At 40.9% G+C, this 12818-nt stretch overlaps 1 protein-coding gene across 2 annotated transcripts; it reads right to left on the bottom strand.

Annotated features, from left to right (window-relative positions):
- Positions 1-999: 999 nt before the first annotated feature.
- LOC126988708 (probable holocytochrome-c-type synthase) lies at positions 1000-12426 on the bottom strand. Of its 2 annotated transcripts, none has more exons than XM_050847064.1 (4): positions 12187-12426; positions 5033-5295; positions 4310-4492; positions 1000-1212 (listed from the first exon to the last, which is right to left on the bottom strand). In XM_050847064.1, the coding sequence occupies exons 2-4, from the start codon at positions 5285-5287 to the stop codon at positions 1015-1017; spliced, it is 636 nt and encodes a 211-aa protein (XP_050703021.1). In that variant the 5' UTR covers positions 5288-5295; positions 12187-12426; the 3' UTR covers positions 1000-1014. The 2 variants fall into 2 exon arrangements, with proteins under 2 accessions (XP_050703021.1, XP_050703022.1); XM_050847065.1 differs by lacking the exon at positions 12187-12426 and adding an exon at positions 7161-7295.
- Positions 12427-12818: the final 392 nt, after the last annotated feature.

Genomic DNA, 12818 nt, shown 5'->3' with positions numbered 1-12818 from the left:
ACTGAGAGAGAGAGAGAGAGAGAGAGAGAGAGAGAGAGAGAGAGAGAGAGAGAGAGAGCGAGAGAGAGAGAGAGCGAGAGAGAGATAGAGAGAGAGAGAGAGAGAGAGAGAGAGAGATAGAGAGAGAGAGATAGAGAGAGAGAGAGAGAGAGAGAGAGAGAGAGAGAGAGAGAGAGAGAGAGAGAGAGAGAGAGAGAGAGAGAGAGAGAGAGAGAGAGAGAGAGAGAGAGAGAGAGAGAGAGAGAGAGAGAGAGAGAGAGAGAGAGAGAGAGAGAGAGAGAGAGAGAGAGAGAGAGAGAGAGAGAGAGAGAGAGAGAGAGAGAGAGAGAGAGAGAGAGAGAGAGAGAGAGAGAGAGAGAGAGAGAGAGAGAGAGACAGAGAGAGAGAGAGAGAGAGAGAGAGAGAGAGAGAGAGAGAGAGAGAGAGAGAGAGAGAGAGAGAGAGAGAGAGAGAGAGAGAGAGAGAGAGAGAGAGAGAGAGAGAGAGAGAGAGAGAGAGAGAGAAGAGAGAGAGAGAGAGAGACAGAGAGAGTAAATCATTAAAGAGAGAGAGAGAGAGAGAGAGAGAGAGAGAGAGAGAGAGAGAGAGAGAGAGAGAGAGAGAGAGAGAGAGAGAGAGAGAGAGAGAGAGAGAGAGAGAGAGAGAGAGAGAGAGAGAGAGAGAGAGAGAGAGAGAGAGAGAGAGAGAGAGAGAGAGAGAGAGAGAGAGAGAGAGAGAGAGAGAGAGAGAGAGAGAGAGAGAGAGAGAGAGAGAGAGAGAGAGAGAGCAGAGAGACAGAGAGAGAGAGAGAGAATACCATGAAGAAGAGGTTGGTCTTAGTTATATTCAAATTTCTGCTTATAAAAATATCCAGTACGACATGTCAGGTAATATAAAATTTCTTCTTCAACATTAACAATATTAGTATAATTTAATCGATCTGCTTTAGCTAACTTGAAGCTGTGAGTGGCTGAGTTCCGATATCCTGCTATTAGTCCCAACACACACGAGGGAGAGATCAATTAATGTTGTCGTCTATCTGGCACCACGCACCTCCTGCCAGGCCAGCTCATTGTTAATGTTGTGGATGCGGATGATGTGGTCCATGTCACGCTGGGATAGCTCATCGTCCTTCCAGCGCCAGCCCTTTCTCAGCATTGCATTCCAGAACATCTGTGGTGATGGGTACACCCAGTTTTCTCCTTCTGCATCAGCCTTGGGAATTGATGACACCTGTGGATGGTAGAGTATCTTAACTTTATTCTATGTCTGATATTCAAATTCTTAATAATAATGTATTCTATCCTCCGAAGGCTTGTGGACCCATAGTCTTGTATTGTCCCTGAAAACTGTCCTTCAGTGCTGACACCCTGCCTGGTCTAACAAATTTGCCACTGCTTCTTAACATCTACCTTTCCTTCCGAATGAAAATTTGTGTATGTACAACCTGTGCTTAAGGAGAGTAATTGCTGTAGCCCTCTGAACTGCTGTCCTATAGCTTTACTTCCGCATCTTTTTGAAGCTTTTCAATCACCCTAACATTACACTTCCATGTCTCTGATGTGCACATCAATGTTGGGAGGATAATACTAATTCTTATACCCCTCTTTACCCCCGTGCTCACACTTACTTTCACAACTCTCCAAAGCACCTGTCACCTGCTTGCCTTTCACTGCTCTCTCCCTCACCTTTTCCTCCATGTTTCCATGCTTACATAGAACTGTCCCTAAGTACTTAAAACTCAGTTATTTCCTCCATCTACTCTTCTCCCAACCAGACCTTACACTCGGCCATGCTTCATGCTCTAACCCTGGCTTTGGAAACTTGATGGTATGCTTTTCTGCCCTCTCAATATAACAGACCATGAAATTTGTAACATTTCCACATCAAAGAAGACACAGCCAAGAGAAGAAAATAAACACTGCCAGGTAGAAAGATCTCAAGAAACCTGGCAGCCAAGGGGAGGGTGGCACTTGCTGATCCCTGTGAGTGGCTAACATCCTGAATACAGGAGAGGACCAGATGCCAATCAGGCCTGAATAAGATGATAAACATTGGTTCAACTTGTATGGCTTTTTATCCCAGTAGGTTTAAGGATAGGCAACATCATCTTTTGACCCAAAACTTGATTTCCAGTTATTAACACTTTTGTTACCCTTGAGATGTCAGGTGTATTCTGTGAAAACGGTATGTTGATACCGTTATTCCTTATATACTTAAATAGCCTTTGTTTACAGGCATTTGAAGGGTGCTAGGTCACGTGTGTTTTAGAAACATGAGTTTTGGATTTTTTTTCACTTACTTTTGATATTTTTAGCATTTTTATAGATGTTCACATGGTAACACTGCTCAGAGTGACAGGTTGAGCCTCAATCGTCAGTGAGTCAGTGTCTCCTGAGATGTCACAGGAGGTGGATATCTGTTTAGCTGTCCACCATCCACTCACATTTTCTTGGCTTTTTCTGCCCTGCCAAAATCTTGAAATCAATGGGTTGAAATTCAGAGAAGATGCTTGTGCTGCAAGAAGCAGCAAAGAAGATAAGAGAGAAGTAAATGAGCCATGATGATGAGTCAAAGGGGGCGCACCATATGTCACCATCCTGCAGGGCATTATCACCTCACTCGCACTCGCCTCTCCATTCTGCCTTGCACCTTACACATCCACCACCCCAGCCACTTCTCTCAACATTGCACCAGCCATCTCAGTCACCACAAATCATCACTGAAGCAACTCAACATTTTAAAAATCACAAAGAGCCAACAAGCACAATACACACTTCTTGGAAGAAAACAGCTCATGTCTCGAAACTGAAGTTTTCTGCACTTAAAAGTAATATTTCTCTGTTGCTGTTCAAGGTAATGCAGATGGAAAGGTATCTTTGGAAAGAGGAAAGAAAGGACTTTTTTTTTTTTTTTTTTTTTTTGTCAAAGGCAGATTTTAAAAAAAATTGTTCATATATACCTCTACTTTTTTTCAGGCAAAAAATTTTAAAAAATTCACCAAAATGTTTTTAGTCTTATTCTTATATGAATTGTTTTATCAAAAATCTATTTTGGGGAAAAGAAAGCTATATGTATGTATACTATGCAGACTGGTTTTCAAAATAATTAATTAAAAAAAATTGAGAAATTTTAAATACCGATGCCATTTTTTGCCATTTACAGTGCATATTATATTTTTTCTCCTCAACTAATGAGTATACCTCCTGAAACTCAGGGATCTGTGACGTTTTAGGTACTAAGGTTCTTATAACAAAAATTATATGGATTTGGAAAAAATTAATGTCACCTCCTAAGTAACAGGCGTCGCCTTCCTTTAACTCCTTCACTACGGGTGGGCCAAAACAGCGCCCCACGCCATATCTGGGATCGCCGCGTGCACCAAATTTCAAATGTCGCTATTGAATATACGGTAACAAGTTTTCAGCCATAAACTCAACATAATCATCATGTATTATATATGAAAACATGCAAAATTAAATGGTGCACATAAAGAAACATAAATCAATTGATAATTTAGAGATGTAAGCATAAATATAGAGATAAAATAACTCGTATACTGGCTAAAGCGAGCCAGGATGCAGTATGCGCGTCCTCGGATATGGTACGGGGCACGCAAGGACGCAGTACATGTGTCCTCGTGTTGAAGGGGTTAACAGTATACTACAACGTGTGTACCAACGCCATGAAGCACACCACTCAGAAAAAACTGGTCACATCTCTAAACCACCATGCTAAATCCCTCTACTGTTCTTCCTCAAGATGTGAGAGCCATGTGAAGGTATACCAGGACGTGACAGCATGTGAAGAAAAGGTGAAGACTACTGAATTAATTGCTCATGAGTGGTCTTGAGATATTTACAAAAAAGATGCACATGAACAGGCATATAAATATTTTTTCAAATGGAAATTGGACATTTTTTCTCACACAAATTGCTGTAGCTAAAATATATAACTATAAAAAAGTCTACTTACATCCACAGTATACAGACTGCTTTTCAAGGCACTTGGTTGCAAAACAATTAAGAAGTTTGAGATAAATGGCAATGGCATCTATTGAATATACTGTACAAACTATATTTCTATTCTAAAAACTAATCATACCATGAAACTTTAGGATATGGTATATTAAAGTCAAAGGTGTATATACATCTAAGTCATGTGAATAAAAAAGGAAAACAAATCATATTAGACTTTCCACCACATAAAGGAAAGAAACTAAATACATAAAACTGTAGAGCAAGCAAAGAAATAAATGACTGTTTAAACAAAAAGCTGTCACTAGTTCATAGATGTAAAGCCAAGATTAAAATGGAGCCACTGGGCTCACCTGTCTCTCAGTGGGCAGGGCGAAGGGCTGGTCAGGAGATGGCTTCTGGTTAGGGAATGCCTCTTGGTTCAACGGGTTGATGTCCACAAACTTTCCAGCATGGTCTGTGCCATAGTGGAGTCCTGCCTGGTGGGCGGGGCCCTTCCCTGCACCCCCACTCATGGGGCACTCAGATGGGAGGCTCTGGAGAAGAGACCAACCAGTGAAAACATGTGGTCTTTGTGACTCCCTGTCAGGTATAGTTACTCTTTAATTGCAGCATGGCAGTACATGATTGACTGAATATTTTTATTATATGAGCAGGCAGAGATGAATTCAATAACTTGACAGCTTGAACACACTGAACATAAACATCAACAGGCCACCTTTTTCATTTACTACAGACACTCAATCCTACAATTCTTCCTACTTTTATATATACATATTTTACATTCCCATCACACAATACAATAACTCACAGGCCTTCCTGAGGACAAATCAGATATGCTTGGTCAAAAAAATAGCTTTACCTGACATGTCACATATTTAAGGGAAGGGAACAGTCACACACACACATCAAGTAGCTGGTTCACTATGAAAAGAGCTGCAAATAATATTAATATTGATGGAACATCCCTCCAAAGAATATTGTTCTAGAGTTTATAGCTTCCAAAATGCATTATGGCTTTGCCTTTGCTATATGGATACTTTATATCGTTTGAAAAAGGAAAAAAAATACTACACCTGCTGTTGGTAAGATTTGTCCATGGGGCATTCTGAAGGGGAGGCAGAGGAAGCAGCCACATCTTTATTATGCATGGGGCATTCGGAGGGCGGAGCTGCTGGGACTCTGTGCATTGGACACTCTGCTGGAGGCTGGCCTGAGGTGTCCACAGAAAGCTGGGGTGAAGGGAACTCAGAGATGACATGGGCAGCTCCCCCTCCCCCGCCAGTGAGGGCACTGGCTGTGTTTTGGGCGGCAGAAATGCTATTCCCCATCACTATAGCTGAAACAAACAAAAAGAATAATAATAATGGTAATAATGATATCAATAGTAATAGTAATAATAATAATGCTGTACTACTACTACTACTACTACTACTGCTACTACTACTATGAAGAGTTCATGGCGAGTAGCCAAGAGCAAAGTGAGCTGATGAATGACGCTATTTATAATATTTTATGATGCCTTCATTTAACAAAATACTTTATTAGGTATAATCTATACATATAATTACTCTCAGCGTTTTTGCAGGTCAAGAGGCTTTCTTGTGGGAGTACGCCAAACATTTGAGGAAATTTTCTATTTGCAGTGGTTCATTTCCTAACCCCCACGGACAAGGGGGTACAAGTGTGCATATATGACAACCAAAGAGCAGTTAGTTTAGTAAGAGACAAAATATCGTCTCATAAATAAAACCAACCTTAAGTGAAAGAAGAATACATAGTATGACAGGGTCAGCCACTGGAGTGAGTTGAGTGTAACCTTATGTGACTATAAAGTAATCTGGTCGCTATAAATAAATCTACTCAGAAATCAAGGGCCGAAAAGATATCAACAGACAGGAAACAATAGCGGATGGAAAGTCAATTCAGAGATGCTCACAGTATTGGGGAATATGGAGATAAGCATAGCCTCCTCCCCCACCATTGACAACAACACCGCAGCATGAAGCATATCACACATACTTATCATAAACAAACTTAACAACTGTAACAAAACTAACCTGACCTCCCCCCACATTGCCAAAATACAATGTGCTGGACTGCACTCATAAACTTTATATACCATTTTTTCAAAGTTTCTAAAGTTTTCCAGAAGCTATTAGTTAGTGCACTGCATTCAGAGAAATATAATACAACGCAATGTCAGCATTAACCTTACGAGAGATGGCTACCATTATTTACATATTAACTAAAGTATTTTATCAATTTATTTAATTTTACCTGCAGTCATATAATTTTGTGCAAGGGGTTTTGATCAGTGCTGATTAGATTGCTTCTCTCAATCGTGAAAAATTACCTCTGGGAATTACTGAGGAGAGGGTAGCCTACTAATTTTGAGACACTAACTGGAGAGGCGGTGGCTGAGTCGACAGAGTGACAGCGCCGTATTCAGGAGGACGCGAGTTCAATCCCCGCCCGGTGCCACCAAGCTGGGATTTTTCACCCGCCGCCGAGTGGCTTAAAAACTACCCACATGCTGTCCAGAAGACCACCTATCAAGCCGGACTCTAGATTCTAGGATTAAAGATGAGCTCCAGGAGGGCAGCATGAGCCAATGCAGGATGGCGCCACTATAAACACTCACCTGCGCCAGAACGGGTTGGGCCGACCATCAGGCCCCACCAGGAAGAAGCCTACTGGCGCACACAAAAAAATAAAAAAAAAAAAAAATGGACAAAACATGATGGTTTTTATTATGGACAGTATTTTTCTCTGTAAGTCACAAAGTTAATGACTTTTCAATGCCTGAGGCACACCCGTCGCTGCCACGCTCCCACCCACCACCAGCCCACATAGCGGACCCACCCCCGTCGCCAACTTGTCCTGTGTTGCATATTTCTGTTGGACCAACCCCGTACCAAATAAATTTAAACCAATCTAACCTAACAACCAAACGTAACCTACGTAACGGGGGGGATTTGCCCCCCATGACCCCCCTTCTACTTTACAAAAGTCATTTCTTACTGCACTGCATTCAGGGACCTAAAACGAATCCATATTGTCAGTATTAACTTCACAAGAGATGGCTATACCTCTTGTCAGTATTATCCTTACCTCTCTCTTTTCAAACATGCAAGACCTAACATGAATCTTAACCCTTCCGACCCTATCCCTGAGGCCCTGGAAGTTGAATCTCCTTCGTACCTTAGGGCCGTAATTTCTAGGGAGGGCTCAAAGTCAATGAAGTCGATGAAGTCTGGGGTACACCTTTGTAGCGGTGATGTGTTGTTGCCTTGATTCTTGTAGTGTTGCTAACTGTATCACAACTATTGCAGTTTTCTTTAGGTGGGTTTGGCTGTTCAGGAGGCTTTATGACTGTTGTGCTCTCCTCCACATCTGAAGTAAAATTTACTTTTTATCTGTGATATTTTGAGTGTCTGTTGAAACTAGGAATTTTGAGAGCTTTTCTTCATTGGAAGTGGTGTTAGTACTTTGTAAGAAAAGTCAATTTTGTCTGATGTGTCTATAGGCTTCAGTGTAAGAGGAAGTGTTCTAAGGTTTCTTCTTCATTTGTGTTGTAATCGTGCACTGTGTGTTTTCATTTGTGTGTCTGTTTCTAGTGTGTTGCTTCGCAGCATATCAGAGTTGTGGTGGCATCATCATTTTCATAAAAGTCTATTTCTTAAATGTCACTTTATATCTTGTGTAAAGTGCCAGTGAGTCTTTTGTGAGTAAATCATTCCTCCATTCTTGTGTGTCTTTCTCTTTATTGTTGCTATTATCTTTGTTGTGTGATATTACTTAGGCTGTGTATATTTATGTTAAGTTCTTGGAGGTATTTAGTTACTGATTTGGTCCACTTGTCTTTCCCTGTTTCCAGCCTCTGCAATAAGCACTGCCTCAGCAAGTCACTGTTTGGGTGGGTCATAATGTGTCTTACATAGAGAAGTTTGGCCGTTGCATTCTATTTCATCAAGATGATGATGATGCCTTTTAAAAGTTTGGGGTGTATCTAGGGGCTCGTAAATTGTTCTATAAGTTTTGTTCTGTTTTCTGTAGGTGGTCTAGTTCATTGTTTGTAGTATAAGGGAGGATGCCTTGACAATAGAGAGTTTTTGGTAGTGCAACTTGCTTCCAATAGGTTTTGCCAATGAGGAGTCTATTTTTGCTTCTTGCTATTACAGCTGCTGTGATGTTGCTAAGCTTCCTTGCTTCATTAATTTTGTCCAGTTTGAAGTTTTTGAAGTATCGCTTGTTTGTGATGGTGATTCCTAGATACTTAATCGTGTTTGTAATTTTGATGCCCAGTATGTTGTCTAACTCTGTGTTGTGGTTGTAGACCATTGCAAAACTTTTGTCTTGGTTGATTTCAAGGCCACAAGCGTTTGCCGAGTCTGTTAAGATTCATTTTAGTACCGTGCCAGTATTTCATTACTAACCTTATCAAACATCACTAGCTCTTTATATATCTTTTCTACAAACGTTCAACAATCATGGAAACGCTTTCAAAATCCAATTCAAGGACTATTTATTATTGAAAATAGGGGACAATATTCACAAAAGTGCAGCCTCCTCTGGCGGCGGCCGCGGCGATGGTGCAGCCGGTGTTGCGAGAAATACCTCCTCGCAGAAATAAGTCACATATACATGTGTGGGGTAAGGTCCAAGGGGCCCAGCCCCTGGCTCGAATGGGGTCGAGGGTGAAGTTCCCCTGTTAGCAGGTCGTAAAGTTCGGTTGGAGTAGTTTAAGGGCCGCTTTCAGTCATTTTGTTTGTTTTGATCGTTACCAATGCCGCTATAGTATTTCCACGTAAAACTGGCCGATGGGGTAGTGGCGGCTGCGGGGTTAGCCTAGCCCCGCACCTTACCACACACTCTCAACACCTCTCGGTTCCTCTGCAGCCGCCATTACCCCATGGGACAGTTTCACGTAGAAAATTATAGCGTCGATCACCGCCATTTGTAACGATCAAAACAAACAAAGTGACTGTGAAAGCAGCCCCTAAATATGCTCCCCCACCCTAAACCCTCTGCGAGCTATTTTGCAGCAGCGGCGGCACCACCGCCAGAGGAGGTTACGCTTTCGTGAATATTATCCCATATTTTCAACAATAGTCCTTGAAATGGATTTTGAAAGCGTTTCCATTATTGTTGAACATTTGAAGAAAAGATATATGAAGAGCTAGTAATGTTTCATAAGGCAGGTAATGAAATACTGGCACGGTACTAAAACGAATCTTTACCGCCGAGTCTGTCAGGGTGACTATCATGTTCCGTGCCTCTTTCACACTGTGCTATAAAAAATAAAATAAAATCAGGTTTACATAAGCTAGATTCCTGCAGCTGGCGCCTAGGCAGGTTGATAAGGTTGCAGCTGACTGGCTGCACCACACTCTCGCAGACACTCGTGTCAGACCATAATTATCTTGTATGCTCGAGTGTGAGACATTGTTTATATATATGCCATAGCTCACCTCATATACGACATAGCCAGCTTGGGTTGACACCATCATGCAGACTCAGCAGTGACTGTAGAATCAAGATGTATTGTAAAAACTCAACAAAACAAAAGAAAATGGTATTACGATGAGTTGAACTGTGAAGATGTTAAAAAAAATGTTTATAACATGTTTTACTTATGTTCGCTATCTTCAACAGTTGTTCGTTGACTGCTGAAATATATTATTACATTATGTAGGAAAAACTCTCATGAACACGATAGTGTGATCAGATTGCAGATAAAGCTCTACATATTGAAAATACAGAGTTATTTATTTAAGGGGAGTGCAACGTGATCGTCCTGGAAGGTTCCCGCGGTGTTGCTGCTGCCCCGTGCCACCTAGGCATGACCCACCCACCACCAATCATCACGCCGAGGTTGCGCTGCCGTGATGGTTGCGGCGAGTGACACGTTGCTATAAATAACTGTATTTTCAATATGTGGAGCTTTATCTGCATTCTGATCACACTACCGTGTTCACGAGTCTTTATCGGCATCGCAGACGCCGATCAACATTGTCCATCTTGTTGTTGTTGTTGTTCTCTTCAAGTTGTTTTCCTGGCTTACCCATGCATTGTAGACATGACATTGTATAATAACATTTGTTAGCCCTGATGAACCCTACAACATGGCATGATAGTTTACTTTTCCTTCGCAATGTAATAATATATTTCAGCAGTCAATGAACAACTGTTGAAGATAGCGAGCATAAGTAAAACATGTTATAAACATTTTTTTAACATCTTTACAGTTCAACTCATCATAATACCATTTTCTTTTTTGTTTTGTCGAGTTTTTACAATACATCTTGATTCTAGTCACTGCTGAGTCTGCATGATGGTGTCAACCAAAACTGGCTAGCTTGTATATGAGGTGAGCTATGGCTTATGATATGGAAACATGACTCACTCGATTTTCATCTCTGAAGCCGCTCTGAGCTTGGTTTAAGTGTAGAATGATTAAATATGTTATTAGTAAGAACAGTGATGTTGAACTATTGCAGCCTTGTCTGATTCTGCTTGTCACATTAAGGTTTGTCATTATATCATTGTTAAGGAAAATGGTTGTACTGTCATTTTGGTACACTTCACTTATAATGTCAATAATATGAGGGTGTATCCTGAAGTTCATGCAGTCTATCGGCTGTATGCTTGTCTCCCAACAACAACTTGAAGGAAAACTTATAGTCGATCGACTCTAACTTGAGCCTTTAGGCATGGCTCCCCTGAGCCGCGCTATTGCCACATCACCCCATCACTCTCCTCAGAGGAGCTCGCTACCCCCCCCCCCCCTCTCTTATTTACGTTATATATAATATCATTTGCTTGGCTGTGCAGGACGCGAAAGTGAGACCTACGTGAGTCTTCCATGGTGACAGAAGGGTGAATGGTGCGGAGTCGTTTTCGTTCCCTCAAATTCCAAGCCATTCATAACACCATGCAGTCATATATATATATATATATATATATATATATATATATATAGATATATATAAATATATATATATATATATATATATATATATATATAGAGATATATATATATAACTTTTTTATTAAAGTGTAGATAGATATATATATATATATATATATATATATATATATATATATATATATATATATATATATTATATTATATTATATTATATATATATATATATATATATATATATATATATATATATATATATATCTATATATATATATATATACTTATATGTATATTCCATAATTAGATAATGTACAGACTAACATTGAGATAGATCGCCATGCGCAGGTCATCGCTAGATGTGTAAACAATGGCAGGTTCCCCGGGCCAAGCCACAGGGCTCAAGTTAAAGTCGAAAGACTGTAGCATTTCCAAGGTGCCTCCAGACCCCCCTTGAACCTTTCCCTTTTACTGGCATAAAATATGTGAATTTCAGTCCACCTTGACCCGAATATGAAGAAAAAATTACAGATACAAACACGTTTATAAAACTTTAGTGAAGAAGTGAAGAAATAGGGTGATGTTATCCTGCAAGGTGTCACGTTTATTGACAGCGTAAAATATGTTCTATAAAGTGAAACGTATGAGTGAGAATTATGTTATAAGAATAAGAAGTACACATTTCGTTTATTTATAAGTGAAAGTAGAACTGCGAAATATTCAATTGCTCAAGCTATACGCTTTTCACATAGAGGAAGCGGCAACACCGTGTTCAACCAATGTCGTCAGCTGAACCGTGGTCCGTGGACCACCACCGCTAACTCGATGTTTTTCTCATCCATATTTTATGAGGTAAGTACTACATAGATAATCATCATTTGGTGTGCAACACACCTTCCAGCAGAGGCTTAATTGTTTTAGTGCTCTCGTGGAACCCGTCTAGGTAAGATGTCAAGGTAAGGGGCCTGGTGAGAATGATCCTTTTAATTGCTTGTTGCACTGCTGTGAGACTGATGCCGCATTCGGAGATGCCTTCCCCTTGATGTACTCTGGGGCAGTGGGGTAAGTTTCCAGGGGGCTCTACCGTGAAGGCTTGGTGGAAGGCAGCATTGAGGAGTTCGCAGCTTTCAAGGTTTGTTATGGCTATAGAACCCGTGTTTTCAATATGACCCTAAAAGTGTTTAATTAAGAAAAATCCCCCACCTGCGCATGCTCGCTTCACTCACCCCCCCCCCCCCCTCAACAATGAACCTATGGTGGCCTCTAGACCCCCAAAAAATCTGCCAAAATGACGGGCTGTACCTGTGGGGTGGGGGGCTGGTGCGCCGGTAGCTCTGCCTCCACGGACCTCTGCTGGCTCCCACGCTGCCTGAGCTGCGCCACACTGTCACACTGAGGCTGGTGGTGTATGTGTTCCCTGTTGTACTATGGAGTAACAGTGGCCCAGACAGCGGCACTGCGTCACCGTAATGGCACCCCTGCGGCCGACTGTTTACCTTTACCTAACGTTGGACACGAGAGGACTCAGGGAGGGACAGTCTCGCCCTCAGGACCAAGGAGATGGAATAATATATAATAGTTGTCTTGTGCAGAACAGTCATCTCAGATACTTAAATATTTATGAAGATAATAAAATAACGAGATAAAAAAAATTATTAACTCTGTCTTTGTAAATCATGTTTCAAGTTCAACTACCTAGGAAACCAAGATACATATACCCTTATAACATGGAAAATACTGCATCCACTGTGCTAATAATGTCAAAACACGCAGGCATGTCAAAATAGTCATTGATTAATACGGTAAAATGTTGAAAAAACGGCAAAACTGGCAAATGCAGGGCATAAATGCGTCGGGTAGAAATGAAATTTCCCTAACTTAGAGAAACTTTTTTTTTTCGTGAATAGGGATATATTTCTAGAAGAGACAAATTA

This window comes from Eriocheir sinensis, chromosome 70 (assembly GCF_024679095.1).
Source record: "Eriocheir sinensis breed Jianghai 21 chromosome 70, ASM2467909v1, whole genome shotgun sequence".
NCBI lineage: Eukaryota > Metazoa > Arthropoda > Malacostraca > Decapoda > Varunidae > Eriocheir > Eriocheir sinensis.
The sequence above is the reverse complement of the archived record's forward strand: the minus strand, read 5'-3'. Positions and strand labels throughout refer to the sequence as shown.